At 33.4% G+C, this 16,157-nt stretch overlaps 1 protein-coding gene across 2 annotated transcripts; it reads left to right on the top strand.

The window, feature by feature from the left end:
* The first annotated feature begins 5,530 nt into the window (after positions 1-5,530).
* On the top strand, positions 5,531-12,258 carry LOC127714426 (uncharacterized). Of its 2 annotated transcripts, none has more exons than XM_052220486.1 (2): positions 5,531-5,677; positions 9,789-12,258. In XM_052220486.1, exon 2 carries the CDS (start codon positions 9,905-9,907, stop codon positions 11,750-11,752), a length of 1,848 nt encoding a protein of 615 aa, XP_052076446.1. In that variant the 5' UTR covers positions 5,531-5,677; positions 9,789-9,904; the 3' UTR covers positions 11,753-12,258. The 2 variants fall into 2 exon arrangements, with proteins under 2 accessions (XP_052076446.1, XP_052076445.1); XM_052220485.1 differs by lacking the exon at positions 5,531-5,677 and adding an exon at positions 6,675-6,889.
* Positions 12,259-16,157: the final 3,899 nt, after the last annotated feature.

The raw sequence follows: 16,157 nt of genomic DNA, 5'->3' as shown, positions 1-16,157 counted from the left end.
GCTGATATGGGGTATAGAGTACGAGTATTGAAATCGCTGAGAGGGGGTAAAGAGTACGAGTTTTGAACACGCTGATAGGGGGTAAAGAGTACGAGTATTGAACACGCTGAGAGTGGGTATAGAGTACGAGTATTGAACACACTGAGAGTGGGTAAAGAGTACGAGTATTGAACACGCTGATAGGGGGTAAAGAGTACGAGTATTGAATACGCTGATAGGGGGTATAGAGTACGAGTATTGAACACGCCGATAGGGGTAAAGAGTACGAGTATTGAACACGCTGATAGGAGGTATAGAGTACGAGTATTGAACTCGCTGAGAGGGAGAATAGAGTACGAGTTATGAACACGCTGAGAGTGGGTATAGTGTATGAGTATTGAACACACTGAGAGTGGGTATAGAGTACGAGTATTGAACACGCTGATAGGGGATAAAGAGTACGAGTATTGAATACGCTGATAGGGGGTATAGAGTACGAGTATTGAACTCGCTGAGAGGGTATATAGAGTACGAGTATTGAACTCGCTGGTAGGGGGTATAAAGTACGAGTATTGAACACGTTGAGAGGGAGTATAGAGTACGAGTATTGAACACGCTGAGAGGGGATGTAGAGTACGAGTATTGAACACGCTGAGAGAAGGTTATGGTTTGACACTAAAAATATTCTTCAAGAAATATGAAAATTGTGAGAGAGAAATTTATGATTGAATGTTTTGCCTTAAAGGTAATAAAGTAAAAAAAAATGATTTGATGTTTGCGTGGTACTGTCACTAAAAGAATTCCCAAAAATGCAGTCAATATATGCCGTTTCTTAACATATTTACAAAATGTTTCATATTTCACTTTGCAAGAACATGATTGAGATTTTAGTATAATTAAGGCCTATATTTATTATATAGTTTTTGTTTTGTTTTGTTTTTGTGCTTAGTAAATGATCTGTTGAGCCAAGTCAATTCCATTTACATGTATATGTCATGTTGTAACACAACTGTCACAGACTGGAACTTATACACGAATGATTTACTGGTCCTAGTCATGGGTTGGAGAAAGGGTTGAGATCTCACAATCAAGTTAAACTCCACCACGTCCTCAAGATGCCTACCAACAGCTAAGAATCTTTAATGCAGGATTTGTCGTTGACCACTCTCTGTCATATTATATTTTCCTTTTCTCTTTTGACTCGCTCCACATTATGTCACGTCGGGGCTTTTTATACGACCGATACATTTCGGCGATCGTATTTTGAAAAAAAAACGATGTCTGTGTTGTTGCTGTAAGACATTTTTTGACGGAAGACATTTTGTTTATAGATAATAACCTTCGTATAAGTAAAATTGTAGTAGAAGGTGTTCCAACAAAAGGAAGATTAGGATTGATTGCGGGTGTTGTTGTCGTAGTTTGAAGGAATCAGGAGCCTGAAACGGGTCAAAAACAAGCAGTTTTTTTGTTTCAGGACAATCAATTGTGTATCAGTGTTTGGATTTCTATAAATTTTGACCTTTAGGTTCTAAACCTGAAAGGAAGGTTGAGACTGAGTTTACAGGGCAATGGCTTGAACTGTTTAGGAATTATGGACCAAAAAGGGGTCAAAAACTACGAATTTCCAGTTTAAGTACAACAACTTGAATATATGTTTATGGATCTCTATGAAATTATACCACAAGGTCCCATACCAAATAGGAAGGTTTTGGTTGGATTTGGGGGTTGTGGCCTTTATCTTTTTGATAAAAGTGGCCACAAACATTACTTTTCTAATACTTTGTATAAATTGCCTATTCCTTGAGAAATTTCAATTGGGTTTAATTCAAAGTCTTGAATTCTGTGGGATTCTTTTATATGCTGAATCTAACCGTTTTCGATTTTGGGGCCTGTTTTTTTTTTTAATTTGTCAATATTTTTTTATGTCATTATCATCAAAATAATGTCAGACAATATCAGGATTTCATCCAACTTGTTATAGCTGAAAACTATTGTATTGAAAAAACTGCTAGTTTTCAAACTAAAGCCTACAACATTCTTGGTTTTGCTTTACAGTTATCAGGAGACCACGTAGCCGCCCGTCAAGCATTCATGAAGTCAGTTAAAATATGCCTTGATCGTACATGAAATACTTCTTTTAAGGGACTATCGTTAATGAGCTCATTGTAATATTTGTACATTCAGTTGAATAACTGGTATTTACAGGGCAGATTTATTATAGACTAGTGATTTGTTTCATTGAAATTTGTTTTTCTCAAACATAGTATTGTTCTTGTAAAATATTTAACAATGCAAAAATACCAGATCTGGCAAAGGGTTACAGGACAAACAACCCGATTCCTGTTTTTCTTGGTCTTGACAATACCCCAAGAAATTATTAAAACTCGGCAATAAGATTTTTCAGTTTTATTTTTTCTAGCAATAGATTTGTAAGATTCAATGCCCTATCACTTCCTTGTATGACATTTTGAAAAGAATTGATGAAGGTTCATAATGTGTTTTTGAGTTACAAAGATTTGTAGCTTTTGCGAACTTTGTCAACTAGATTTGAATTGATGTGTATTGTGACAATTTACATAATAGTTTTGTGGTTGTGACAGTTGCCATTAAAATATTCTTTATAAATGCATGTTGATAATGTGCCTCCGTCGCGGTCTATACTAGTTTAAACGCATTATATTGTCCAAAATGAAGAATTAATTAGACACAAATTTTACAACTCTGTAACGTCTTCTCTAATAATGTAGTATGTTTCTTAAATATTTCCTAATGAAGAAGATTAAAGATGTATTAATCAACAAAAGAAAATAGTTCCAAATAATCAAGATGATACCTACTTAACTCACAACAAATACAGAAAAGAAATCATGTTGAAGGAGGTATGGTCAATTTCCCTCTGAACTTATTTCACACCAAGGACTGGCGTTCTTCAAAAAGCCTCGAAATGAATATTTGATATCTAGAAAAAATTGACAACTTGAAGATTTAAGCCTAGTGAATGAAACAAATACAGAGGTAATTGGTCATACCTGTCTTCTGCCCGTTCTCCTCGGATAGTCAATGTCGTCAAACACCCCGTAGTTTATTATTGGTTTATCAAAGACTTACCACCTAAATACATATAGCATACACTATAACATAACATAGGATACAGATGTTAATAAATCATCTATTTTGAATATCTTTGAAAATAACATAATCAAAAAGTCGAAATTGTAGAGACAGAATAATTATTAAAACTGGAACACAATATATATATTACAGAAAAAAAGGACAGAGGGCATCCGTCAATGACACAAAATCAGTACCTGCACAAAAAGGAAAGGAACAACGCTTTTATAGATATAAAAATACTAGTATACTATTGGGTTGAGAAAACAAAACATGTTTAATCCGCCGCATGTTTGCGTCTGTCCCAAGTTAGAGAAACCTTCGATAGTATGTTTATTTTTAATTTTGGTTTATTTATATGTTTCGAAATTTAGTCTGACGTCTGAAGGGTCAGCTGTTGCCCACCTCCGGTTGCGGGTCTCTCGCTGTTTGAAGACATATTGTAACAATTTTAAAGATTGTAACAATTCGATACATTTCAAACATCCAGCTGTCGTTTAATGTCACATTTTTTGCTGAGTTGCTGTTTCAATGACGTTTATTCAAACATTATATTTATCGTCTTGAATGTGATTGTAAAATTTGCAACTGGAAGTTACGCAAACAGCCTACAAATCAATCAATCAACTTATTCATGTATACGCAAGTTAAAGGGTATTGTTATATACATAGACTTCTTGATGACTTACAACTGAGAATACGTCTGTCAATCAAAAACAATTCATTATTGATTATTTGCCCTGGGGGTCAGTATCGATATCAGCATTCGAAAACCAATAACGTGTCCCCGAATTTGACTTCCGGTAACCTGTCAATCAAAAACATCAATATAAACTCACTGTGATACATATGTTTTATTTTTCACTTCAAATGTTTTTTTGAATTTTTGTTGAAAATATTAAACATAATTTGACATATGCTTTCATTTTTCTCCGGCTTGAAAAGATGTGATCAATAGATTATTGCATGTCATTTTCCATATTGGCCCTGGTATCAGCCCTCGACCCAAATCAAGCTCTCGGGCTAAAGCCCTCTGGCTTGATAATGGAGTCTAGGGCTGATCCCAGGGCCAATATTGAAAATGCCATATAATAATCTATAATTACACAGTAAATGTTCGTATTATCCTAGGATATAATATCATAATAGGTCCCAGGTTTACCAAAAAAAAATTTTACTCATCAGACGTGGAATTTGACTAATGGTTGAGTAAAATGAGTAAAATTTAATTTTTCATTTTACCCTTTTTCACCTTTGCTCATATCAACTTCTAATGACAGGGTTTATTTAAAGTATATAGCAATGTCAGCTTAGGTTAAACACCAGCTTTTTACATACAGAAGTGCATTCACAGAGTAACTGCTGATTTTTACACTTTTAAACACTGACAATATAACGGGATTGTATATAAAATATCTTTGTTCCTTAGAACTCTTTTACAATTATTTTAACCATAAGTATCTGTATTGGTATGCTTATGTGTTTATTTACTGAATTAAACAGATCGTATTTTAAGATTTGTTTTATTCCCAATTCCAGGTATGATAAAACAGTGTATATTTATTTACTGGCTATGAGGTTAATAAACAGGCTGTTGTCCAAATGGCCCGTAAATAAGTGTTTTATTATACATTCTGTACAGTTGGTTGCGTGTGGTTTTTGTTTTTGTTTTTTTTTAATGTGGGAGGGATGTGTATTTTTCTGTGAATTGAGTAAATCTATGACCCCTAGTAAATGACATACATGTACCAGAAATTACTTTTCTACCAAGTTCTAGTTCAATTAACGAGTTTCTGATATATGTTTTAATTGTCTGATCTGTCTGAAAATCAATAGCTAGTTGTGTAACTAGTTTTTAACGTGTTAACAATATGATTTAAATCAAATCTTTTGCATTACTCCGATTTACCAGACATTCATGTCTCGGTTACATTAGTTTTAGATTTATGAGAACAAGTAACATCTAAACTAAACAGATCGTATTTTAAGATTTTTTTATTCCTGATTCCTGTTATGATGAAACAGTGTGTAATTATTTACTGGCTATGATGGTTATAATCAGACTGTTGTCCAAATGGCCAGTAAATAAGTGTTTAAGTATACATAAAGTACAGTAAAATGTTTGCCTTTAGTAAATAATACATACCCAGAAAATACTTACTAAAAGCATTAACTAGTAAATAGTCAGTTTTCAAGGGAAAAATCTTCGCGTCCAATAGATAGTTCATATCAAGTAAGTAGTGTTCTTTTTTTTAACAATTGATTGATAAATATCCTTTTTCAGACAATTTTGAAGAATACAAAATGTTTTGTCTCAATAAATCTCAATTACAACCAAAGATTTTATCAGTATAACAAATGAAAAACCAATTTACAATGGGTTTCAAAATTTATACAACTATCAAACTGTATATATATATATTGTAGTTTTAAACATTTTGAAGTGAGGGAGGACTGGTCGAAGAGTAAAGGATGGGAGATATTTTCTTCTCTTATAAAAATGAACAAAACTTCATTTTTATTTTTATTAAGGAAGACATTTTTCTTGTGGGAGAATAGAGCAAACGACTGAGAGAAAGGATTAAAGGTAAGAAAGATGTGAGGAAAGGAAGAATACTTCCACCTATCCACTCTGTAGTTATAATGGGTAATACATTGAGTTACAATGTATGTCGTGAATGTAGTTGAACTCTTCAGATAAACTAGAAAATATTCTATGGTGCAAAAAAGAAAAACTTTCAAAAAAGGATAAAAAGTATCATTTTGCAAAGCAAAATGCAGGAAATAAATGTATACAAAAATAAAAACTAATGTGTACAAAAATGAAAATCTTTCTTTCATACGACACCCCCCCCCTTTTTGTTCCCATCACAAACTCCAAACCCAGCCTCATAATTATTATGTGATCTGTACTATAGGGAAAACGGTACTATTCATTCTGCCATAGGCGACAATACTAACGTTTTCTAAATTTACCCCTTTTTATAATAAAAACCTGGACAAAACTGTTATGTGTGGTGTAAGTACTTTATTACTCTGTTTTAAAAATTGAAGCCAAATAGTATCACGACCAACTTCCAACGGAGCTTGTTTATGTTATCCATGCCCACCGTCATTTTACATTAAATTTATGAAATTTTGGAAGTCTTTTCGAATAATTCTCTAGAAAATATTTCAATGGGTTTCAAAATTTATATTGTAAATATACACACTGCAGTTATTCATAGATAAATAAAAAAATATATTGTACCCTTACATCCAATCACAGCGCTCCTAAGTTGACTTCCTTCACCTGCCTTGGGTACACAAAAGGCCAACATAATGCTAGGAAAATGTAATAGTACCGTTTTCCCTTTAATTAAATGACACAGTTTGTCGCTACTATTTATAGTGGAGTTGTCTTTCTTTCACAAAGCTAGTTCTCCTCTCACATTGTTTTGTTTTCTTCACATGTAATGTAAATGAATGTGTATACGTTACGTTTGTCCTTTTAAATTTCTCTTAAATGAAGGCCTTATTCGTTATAAAATACACATATTTAATTTGACATTTTAACATTTTAAATACCTTGTTTATAATTCAACTGTGTTTATGCAGATGATATAAATTTTTTGATCATTTATTGGTGAATTTATGTGTCCACACTAAATTGTATCATGATGTATGATATTCCCTGAAGGCCTCTTTCGTTATAAAATACACATATGTCATTGATAACGAAAGATTAAAAATAGAAACAAAAGTTGATTAAACATATTTAACGGAAATACCGATCTGAATAGCACAAACAAAATGGCAGGTATGTACTTTTTTCGAAGTAATTGCAGAAGATGATACAAGTTAAACATAAATTTTCATCATTTGCTTTCGTGTTTCTATTTCGGCTACATTGAACGTCAATTTTTACAGACATTTGGACGTTTAAGTTTACTTTTAAAACAAAGGTTGATGAAAATTAGAAACGAAAGTAGATAAAGTTTAACGGAAATATCCAACAAAATGGCATGTATGTAACTTTACAAGAGGAAAAACGTTTTAAAAAGAATTCGTTATAGAGTACTGAATACGCAGAGAGTGGGTTATGGTACGACACAAAAATATTCTTCGAAGAAATATGAAAATTGCGATCGGAGATAAATTGATGATTAGATGTTTTGCTTTCAATTTAATGAGGTTAAAAAAAAATGAAATAATTCAATGTTTGCTTGGTAGTGTCACGAAAAAAATCACAATAAAAAATAGTCAATATTCCCTCTCCATTTAAAGTTAAATGGCCGTTTCTTTATATTTTTACAAAATGTCTCATACTTCACTAAGCAAAAACATGATTGACATGTTGGTTTAAATTAGGCCTATATGTATGATATAGTTTGCAAGTTTAGTAAACGTATCTGATGAGCCAATCAATCAGCATGTTTTTGTCATGTTGTTACACCACTGTCACAGACTGGACCTTATACATGAATGATTTACTGGTCCTAGTCACGGGTTAAGGAAAGTGTTCTGGCTTACAGTCAAGTAATACTCCGTCACGTCCTTAACATGCCTACCAACAGTTAGGGATCTGTAATGCAGGATTTGTTGTTGACCACTCTCTGTCATATTATCTTTTCATTTTCTCTTTTGATTCGCTCCACATTATTTCACGTCGGAGCTTTTTATACGACCGCAACATTTCGTCGTTCGTATTTTGTAATGACGATGTATGTGTTGTTGTCAAAAGACATTTTTTGACCGAAGAAATTTTGTTCACAGATAATTTCTTTTGTACAAGTGAAATTGTAGCAGAAGGTTGGGATTGTTTTGCGGGTTTCTGTCGTAAGAAATCAGGGTCTTGAAACGGGCCACAAAAGGCAGTTTTCTTGTTTCAAAACATTGAATTGTGTTTGTATTTCTATAAAATTGAACTTGAGGTTATCAACCCTAAAAAAAAAGGTGGAGATTGATTTTACAGGGTAATGGCCAAAAATGTTTAGAATTATGGACCAAAAAGGGGTCAAACCTAGGAATTTCCTGTTTAAGGACAACAACTTGAATATAAGTTTATGGATCTCTATGAAATTGTACCACGAGGTCCCATACCAAAAAAGGATGGTTTTTGTTGGTTTTGGGGGTTTGGGCCTTTATCTTTTTGGTAAAAGTGGTCACAAAAATACTTTTCTAATACTTTGTATAAATTGCCTATTCCTTGCGAAATTTAGGGGTTTCTTTTATATACTGAATCTAACTGCTTTCAATTTTAGGCCCTGTTTTTTTTTTTATTTGTCCATATTAGGGTCCCTAGGTTCCAAAATTTTATTCTATTTTATTTCCACAAAAATTGAATTAATGGTGTCCTTTGATATCCTGTATCTAACCGTGTATTTAGATATTGGATATGAAACAATAATAAATAAAAGTCCATTTTTAAATTGTTCAGTTCTTTGACCACGTTGACTATGATGTGTCAAATATGTATTCTCAATCAAAATTCAGAGCTGTATCATGCTTGAATGTAGTGCCCCAATTGTCTTCGGTCGTATAAAGCTCGGTCCCGCGGAGCATTTTATCAAATTCAAACGATTGTAATTTGGTTTTTTATTGTTGTTTTATTGACAATAGTACTTTATTAGATTTTAAGATTGATGGTTCAGTAGACATGTGTCATACGATGCAACTCCTTAGCTTGTGTACTCTGCACAACACAATGAGTGACTAACCTAATAATGACCATTGCAAGCATTCAAAGTTGGTAAGACAAATAAGACTTGAACTTCCGACATATAAGTTCGTAAGTAAAACAATTTACAACCTAGACTTGTGTAGGAAAGTACCGTACTTTCGGTCGTCATTTGATATTTTACCTGCTTTTCTAAAAGATAAAAAAAAAAAACCTTTTTTCACAAATGTTGACGAAATACTCCCTAAAATGACAGTATGATCAGACAGTCGCTTATCATTAAATAGTAACGATTATTCAGTCTCACAATTGATCTTTATGACACATTTTCTTTCCTTTTTTCTATGTTACCAGTTATCAGTTTTAGACTTTCCATTAGATAGTAATCGTCAACCACACAAGCACTTCATATGTACTACAAGTACTTTCTTAAATGTTTTTGTTAATTTATTTCCATACACATATGAAGCATTTCTCAAAAACCTATTTATTCATATCAACCAGATGCTACATTTAAGGAATGACTGTAATATATTTTCTGTCTATGAATAAAAACATAAAAATGTGGTGCACACTAAATAACGCGCGTATAGACAGAAAAAAAATACTACAGTCATTCCTTATAACTTAATTCGTAATTCCATTTTAAGCCGGTGTAAATCATGAAAAAACGTTGATGACGTCACGGTCACATTGCTAAATTATGACTATGAGCTGATAGACAAAACACTGTCAGCCAACCAGAAGACGCGTTACATCCCAAATTAAATTATTAAAAATATAAAAAAATTGGAGAGATTTATATAGTAATAATGGTGTCACAAGAGGAGCAAGATCTACCTAACACTCCGTAGCACATGATATCCACAATAACTGAGCTTTGGTAAAACAATGCTATATAACAATCAAAAGAGTCATAGCAAAAACTCAGCTACTTTTAAGATAAATTGACATCGCAACAACTCCTCCACATTGAAGCTACAATCCTCTTGGTGAGCATTGCGTTTCATTCTTTATATTGATTTCATGTTTATTTTAGACACAGACATAAATGCAGTATCATTAGCGCTTTATCGCTACTTGTGTCAAAACATAGTTGGAACAGAGAATCATGTTAAAACAATCAGACTTCTGAATAGTGTCAGAGATAATGTGATGAGCACCAATCCTGTTGTCTCTATCACAAGTGGAAGTTTTGGAGAAGGGCTCGAGATGAGAGGTAGTGATTTGGATATTATGGCATTAAACAAATTCCACGAGGTTTATGCGGATGTAAAACCCCGACTTAATAAAAATATAACATATTTTAGAATGGAAACAGACGAGGTAAAACCTGGTTTCACGCAGTTGCTATTAGAACAAAATTTTACTAAATCTGTCTTAGGAAACTGTGAACTGCTTAATGGAAAACATTATTTATCGAGCGCACTCTTTAAACAATACATAGCAGGTTATACAGATGGTATTATAATTCATGGACCGTGTTTATCTGACAAACACGGATTCTTGGACCGATGCTTTTGCTTTCATTGTAAGACATGGATACCACAGGCATCACAGTGGATATCAAGATCAAATAATTCATGGCCAAGTTATAATGTCAAACAAAATATCATAAAACACGGAGTACTTGTTGTACCAATCGGAGTTAAGGGATCGTTGAAAGAAGATATAGAATGGCGAATATCTTTTTCTGTGGGTGAAAAAATACTCATAAACACATTTACGCACACACAATTATTATGCTATGCACTCCTGAAAATTATTTTGAAAGATGTAATAGCAACATACACAGAATGTTCAGATTTACTCTGTTCATATTTTATGAAAACAGTTATTTTCTGGATATCAGAGGAATTACCACAATCCGTATGGAAACCTGAAAATCTTATACCTTGTTTTATGCGTTGCTTTAGTAGGCTTATTTATTGTGTTAAGTATTCAGCTTGCTTGCATTACTTTATTCCTGAAAACAACATGTTTGAGAACAAAATAGAGGGCCGTGCTCGTGAAATACTCCTAGATAAACTAAATACCCTCCATAGTTACGGTTGGCGGTGTGTCTTATTTTCAGATCAACTATATAACTTTCATGTATCAATGTGGACGGATCACATCGAACCTCATACATTGCATACTATCCAGGTTGCAAAAACACTGAATTCAAAATTGTTATATTTTTCAAATAATTGGAAGGGTGTTGAGTTTGAGATGCACACTTATGTATACAAAAAAGGAATCCACCTGATAGTTTCCTGTGATCAATCCTACCTAAAATACTTTTATACATACTACATGTCATTGAGTTGTGCACAATCTGCGCAGACTATTCCGCTGAATAGTACTAGAAATAGTAACAAACATCAATATAAACAGTATAATTCCTGTCTTTGTACTCTGCTTCAAAATATTTATCATGACACTGTTTCTGGATGGTTGATGATAGCTTCGTTTTTCTATACGTCAAAACAATACAAGAAAGCGTTATGCATCATCATGTATTCTTTATCAAAATGTACTCACGAAAAATTATACAGCTTCATGGATATGTCGGGGATTCAATACCAATTGTTCAAACTGAAATTATTTCAGAAGAAAAGTATCGTTCGACTATGGAAAATAATGCTTATAGATTTTATGAAATTTGGAAAAAAGTCTGGGTTAATACCAATCGAACTACAAATAGAAGTGGAAAATGGAGTATATACACTTTCCTCTATAGTTTATGCTTATTTTCTAAAATTTCTGTGTCATTATCATCTCAATAATGTCAGACAATGTCAGGATTCCATCCAAACTTTACAACTTGTTATAGCAGAAAATTATTTTATTGAAAAAGACAACAAATACCAATATCAAGCACACAACATTGTTGGTATTGCTTTACAGTTATCAGGAGACCATGAAGCCGCCCGTCAAGCATTTATGCAGTCAATTGAAATATACCCTGATCACAGATATAATACTTCTATAAAGAGATTTTTGTTGATGAGCTCATTGTGATATTTGTTCAAAATGACAAATTCACCAGGCACAAGATTTAGAATCAGATCCAAAGACGTATGAATGCAAAAGTTCATGTCAAAGAAACACAGAAGTTGATCAGAGAAATAGAATGATTATGTTGGATAAGTAAGAATCCATCTAAAAGTTTTTACATTTTTGTTTTCCTGTCCTTACTGGAGATTGCGGTTTAACTAATTCTATTCGCCTTCTTCTATGAGATAATGTCAAATGTCGAAGCTGTATCAACTTCAAATTATTAGGTCGGGTTCTCTTCTAATTTGGGTATAAAATCTTAGATAATTGGAATGACAATAACGTCACTGCTGAGATATAGTTAATACATATCTGCATTAGAATATAAAAAGTTGTTAATTCAAATTCCCGATAACTGCATTTGAAAGAGAGAGTTTTAAAATTGATGAAGAAGGAGCAATAACTCAAAAGTGCCAGACTGATATGTATATTTTTGTTTATAATGCAATGTCTTAATTAAATAATCCTAACGTTCTATTCCAAATAAAGTTAAGTATTACAAAAATATATAACGGGGGAAACAGACGATATTATTTGATAAATTTTTCGATATAATGAGTTTGTAAATAGAGTTAACAAATATTAACTATAATAACAAACATTCACACACAGAACTAAAAGATATGGAAAAAACACATAGATAATTTCCATGGACATATCTAATCTTGCTATTGATTCAGTGTTGAATGATAATTTAAGCTAGGTTCACACTGCCGATTAGATCAAGTCGATCAATCCTGATTAAGACAGATTAAGTAATCGGGAGAATGGTCTGACTCAATCGTCAAGAATGTCCGGGGTGGTCTACCTAGGTCGTCATTGATCTGACTTTCTACCCGAGAATTTTTGACATGTCAAAAACATTCGAGTAAGGATCGAGTAGCCAGTCACTCGAGAAGAGATCGAGAATTTGTCGAATAACGGTCGAATTGATCGGAAAAGGATCGTGTAGAGATCGAGTTTAATCGGAACACAAATATTTTACCGATCAGTACTCGTTCATCTCGACCATTACTCGACTAATATCCGATCATTTCCCGATCAACGCCAACCTGTTCGATCAGTTGTCCAAATTAACTCGACCAAAGCCCGATCGCTTCCAGATCACTGCGACTTCCATAAAAAACGCATCTCAGACCAACTCAACCAATACCCGATTTATACGCGACCACATTCGACCACTTCCGGTCTCTACTCGGCCAAACACGAGTACACATGACTGCTACACGAACTGAATAACTCTCATAACTTTGCTTCCGCAAAATTATATTGTCACTATTTATTTTTGACTGTACACATATTCCTCCATGTGCAGTACTTGTCTGTACTTTTGCAAGTAGGGGTACCAATTTAAAAAAAGAGGCAAAAGATACTCAAGGAACAATCAAACTCAAAGGTCGAAAACAACCGACAAATCCATAGCGAAAAACTAAAACCGACGAAAAGACAAACTACGGTCCATATAACACAACATAGAACACTAAAAACTTAGCAACACGAAACCCAACAAAACCTCGGATGATCTAAGGTATTTCGTAAGGGAAGTAGATCCTGCATTTTAGCCCCAGAGGAATTTTCAAATATGAAAGTAATTGTACAATAAAATTCATTTTTAGACAGCTGATGACTAATTTAGCCTTCAAAATTAGGTTTTAAGAACATCAATATTATTTTTACCTGTTTTGTGGGCTATTTTTTGTTTGACTGTCCTTATTTTCCGTATGTCCAGAAAATTTTGTAGTATAAAATAAGAAGATGTAGTATAATTTCCAATGAGATAACTCTCCACAGGACACCAAATGACTCAGAAATGAACAACTATATTTCACCGTACGGTCAAATAATTAAAAACACTTTTTTCCAAACAAACTTTTTGACGCAATTTAAAACAAATATGAGACTAAGAAAAATGATTGTTATTTGATTTCTTGATAAATATATGTAAATAGTTTCAGAAAAGATATCACTCCAGGTGATTGAAATTCTACTTTTGGCCAAATTTCGGGAAATATGTGACACGTTTACCCCCTTTTAGCAAACATTTTTAGCAAATACAAGCAGGTTGTTGCCATGGAAACACCAAAAAAGAAATATCTTTAACAATTCAAACACTGGATATCAAATCTATGGAAATAACTAATTACATACATATGTACACACATGACAAAACAGTTGGCTGAAGATAGCAACGAAAAGGAGATGGTAAAATTTCAGTATATTGCTATCTAGTGACAAATCTCATTTTGTGGTGTCATTTTCAAAAAAAAGAGCAGTAAAACTATCAGTCTCCACTCTGAGGAAGTTTTTTAACCATTGGGGTCCTCTTTGTTGAGCTCCTACAAGTTTCTCATACTTTTGATTTTGCCATTTGTTTAGGGACTTTCCGTTTTGAATTTTCCTAGAACATGTAGAAGTTCAGTATTTTTGTAATTTTACTTTATACTGCCCATAATGTGGTCGGCGTGTCAGCCACTGCCTCACCTAAATTTCTCGTCGCCCGTTGCTGTATACGCTTTCAAGCTCCGTCACAGCTATTAACCTGTCTCTCTAGAGCTCTAACCACCTTGCCCACATATCTAACTGCTTTATTTCCATGTAGATATTTTAAATGTAGGATTTTACTCAAACCTTCTTTATACTGAATCTAACCAAACGGAGTATGTGTCCATGGGACACAGATAATGCCCAAGCTTGCATATATATAACGTCATAAAGGGTCATTACTCAAGAACGGTAAAAGTGACGCCACCCAAATTCACACTTGATCTGTGTTTTATGGTATTAAGCATTGAATATACGTTTTATGAAATTTGGTTGAGGCAAAATAAAATAAGAGAACGGAAACTAATTGTTGGGACGTAAGTACGTGCGGACGGACAAGGGTAACCTACGTTTCGGCGGGGCATATACAAAACAATCAGACATTTTTATTCTGAAATTGTACATACATGTACTTGACCAATTCCCGACTATCCCGTCGACCCCTATACGATCAGGTCGATCTGGTCTGGTCGTAAGCAGGCTGAGATCGAACATAGTTGATTTTCTCTAGCTAGTCGAGTAAGGATCGTGTAGAGATCGTGAATTGGTCGGAATTATCGAATATGTTTTCAGTTAGTGCTCGGGTTGGTGCGCGATGGAGTTATTAAGGAGTCGTGAATGTTCGAGTTAAGGTCGTGTACAGTCGAGTAACAGTCGGTTAGAAGTCGTAAACTCGTCATAGATACTAGGATTGAAATTTTGTATTTGCTTTCGTCTACAAAAGACTCATAAGTGACGCTCAAATAAAAAAAGTTAAAACTGCCAAATAAAGTACGAAGTTTAAGAGCATTGAAGACCAAAAAAATCCTAAAAGTTTTGCCAAATACAGCTTTCGTTCATGGTTTTGTATATAAATCAGGCCGTTATGTTTTCTCGTTTGAATATTGTTTTCCATATGTCATTTACGTGCCTTTCATAGCTGACTAAGCTATATGGATTTTGCTTATTGTTGAAGGCCGTACTGTGGCCTATACATGTAGTTGTAAAGACTGTTCGCTACTCTATTTCCATATATCAAGCTATTTAAGACTGTTATTCAAAATAACTAAAAAAAAAAACATGAAGGGTCTGTGTGGTTATTTGCGAAATATAATTTATTGAAAATTTGGCGGGAAATAATTCTATCTAGAATTTTCATACATTTTACATTGGCACCTTTTTCTTCCAAAAACTAAGAAAAATAACAAGGATTTTCAAAAGCGGGCACAATTTGTAATGACACTTCAAGGATAAAACTAGAGGATTCCGAATAACTAGTAAAAATTCGTCTAAAAAAAAAAACTAGAGAAGCGAACATCTTTGAGCTATCTGTCATTTGGTCTCTGGTAAAATGTTGTCTCGTATGCAATTATAACACATCTTCTTATTTGTATATGACCAAATTCAATTGGAAAACTGACGGACAATAAAAGGCAATACAACGTCTTTGGGGTGATTATTTTCAAGAACATGAAACCAGTTCTGAATTAAGAGAACGAAGAATATGGTATGAAATATCAACCTATTATTTGTAACATTCACATATTTTACTAAGTATTATTTTCATGATCAATAGCTAACATGGAAATGTCAATTTTTAACAATGCAATAGCACGCAATTTGTCAATTAAATAAATTTGTAATTTTTTTTATTCAATATTATATGAAACCTGTGTTACTGTGGTTGGTAACATGAAAAAAATTATGATGATAATTATTTACATCATGTTTTTTGTATTTTTCTGGTTGCAAAATCTGAAAAGCAGAGTTCAGCTAATGACAAACATTTCACTGTAACAGTAAACATGCCGAAGACTTTGCCTATCCTTGGATATTTGTTGCAACAAAA

This window comes from Mytilus californianus, unplaced genomic scaffold, assembly GCF_021869535.1.
Source record: "Mytilus californianus isolate M0D057914Y unplaced genomic scaffold, xbMytCali1.0.p SCAF_9, whole genome shotgun sequence".
Taxonomy (NCBI): Eukaryota; Metazoa; Mollusca; class Bivalvia; order Mytilida; family Mytilidae; genus Mytilus; species Mytilus californianus.
The sequence above is the reverse complement of the archived record's forward strand: the minus strand, read 5'-3'. Positions and strand labels throughout refer to the sequence as shown.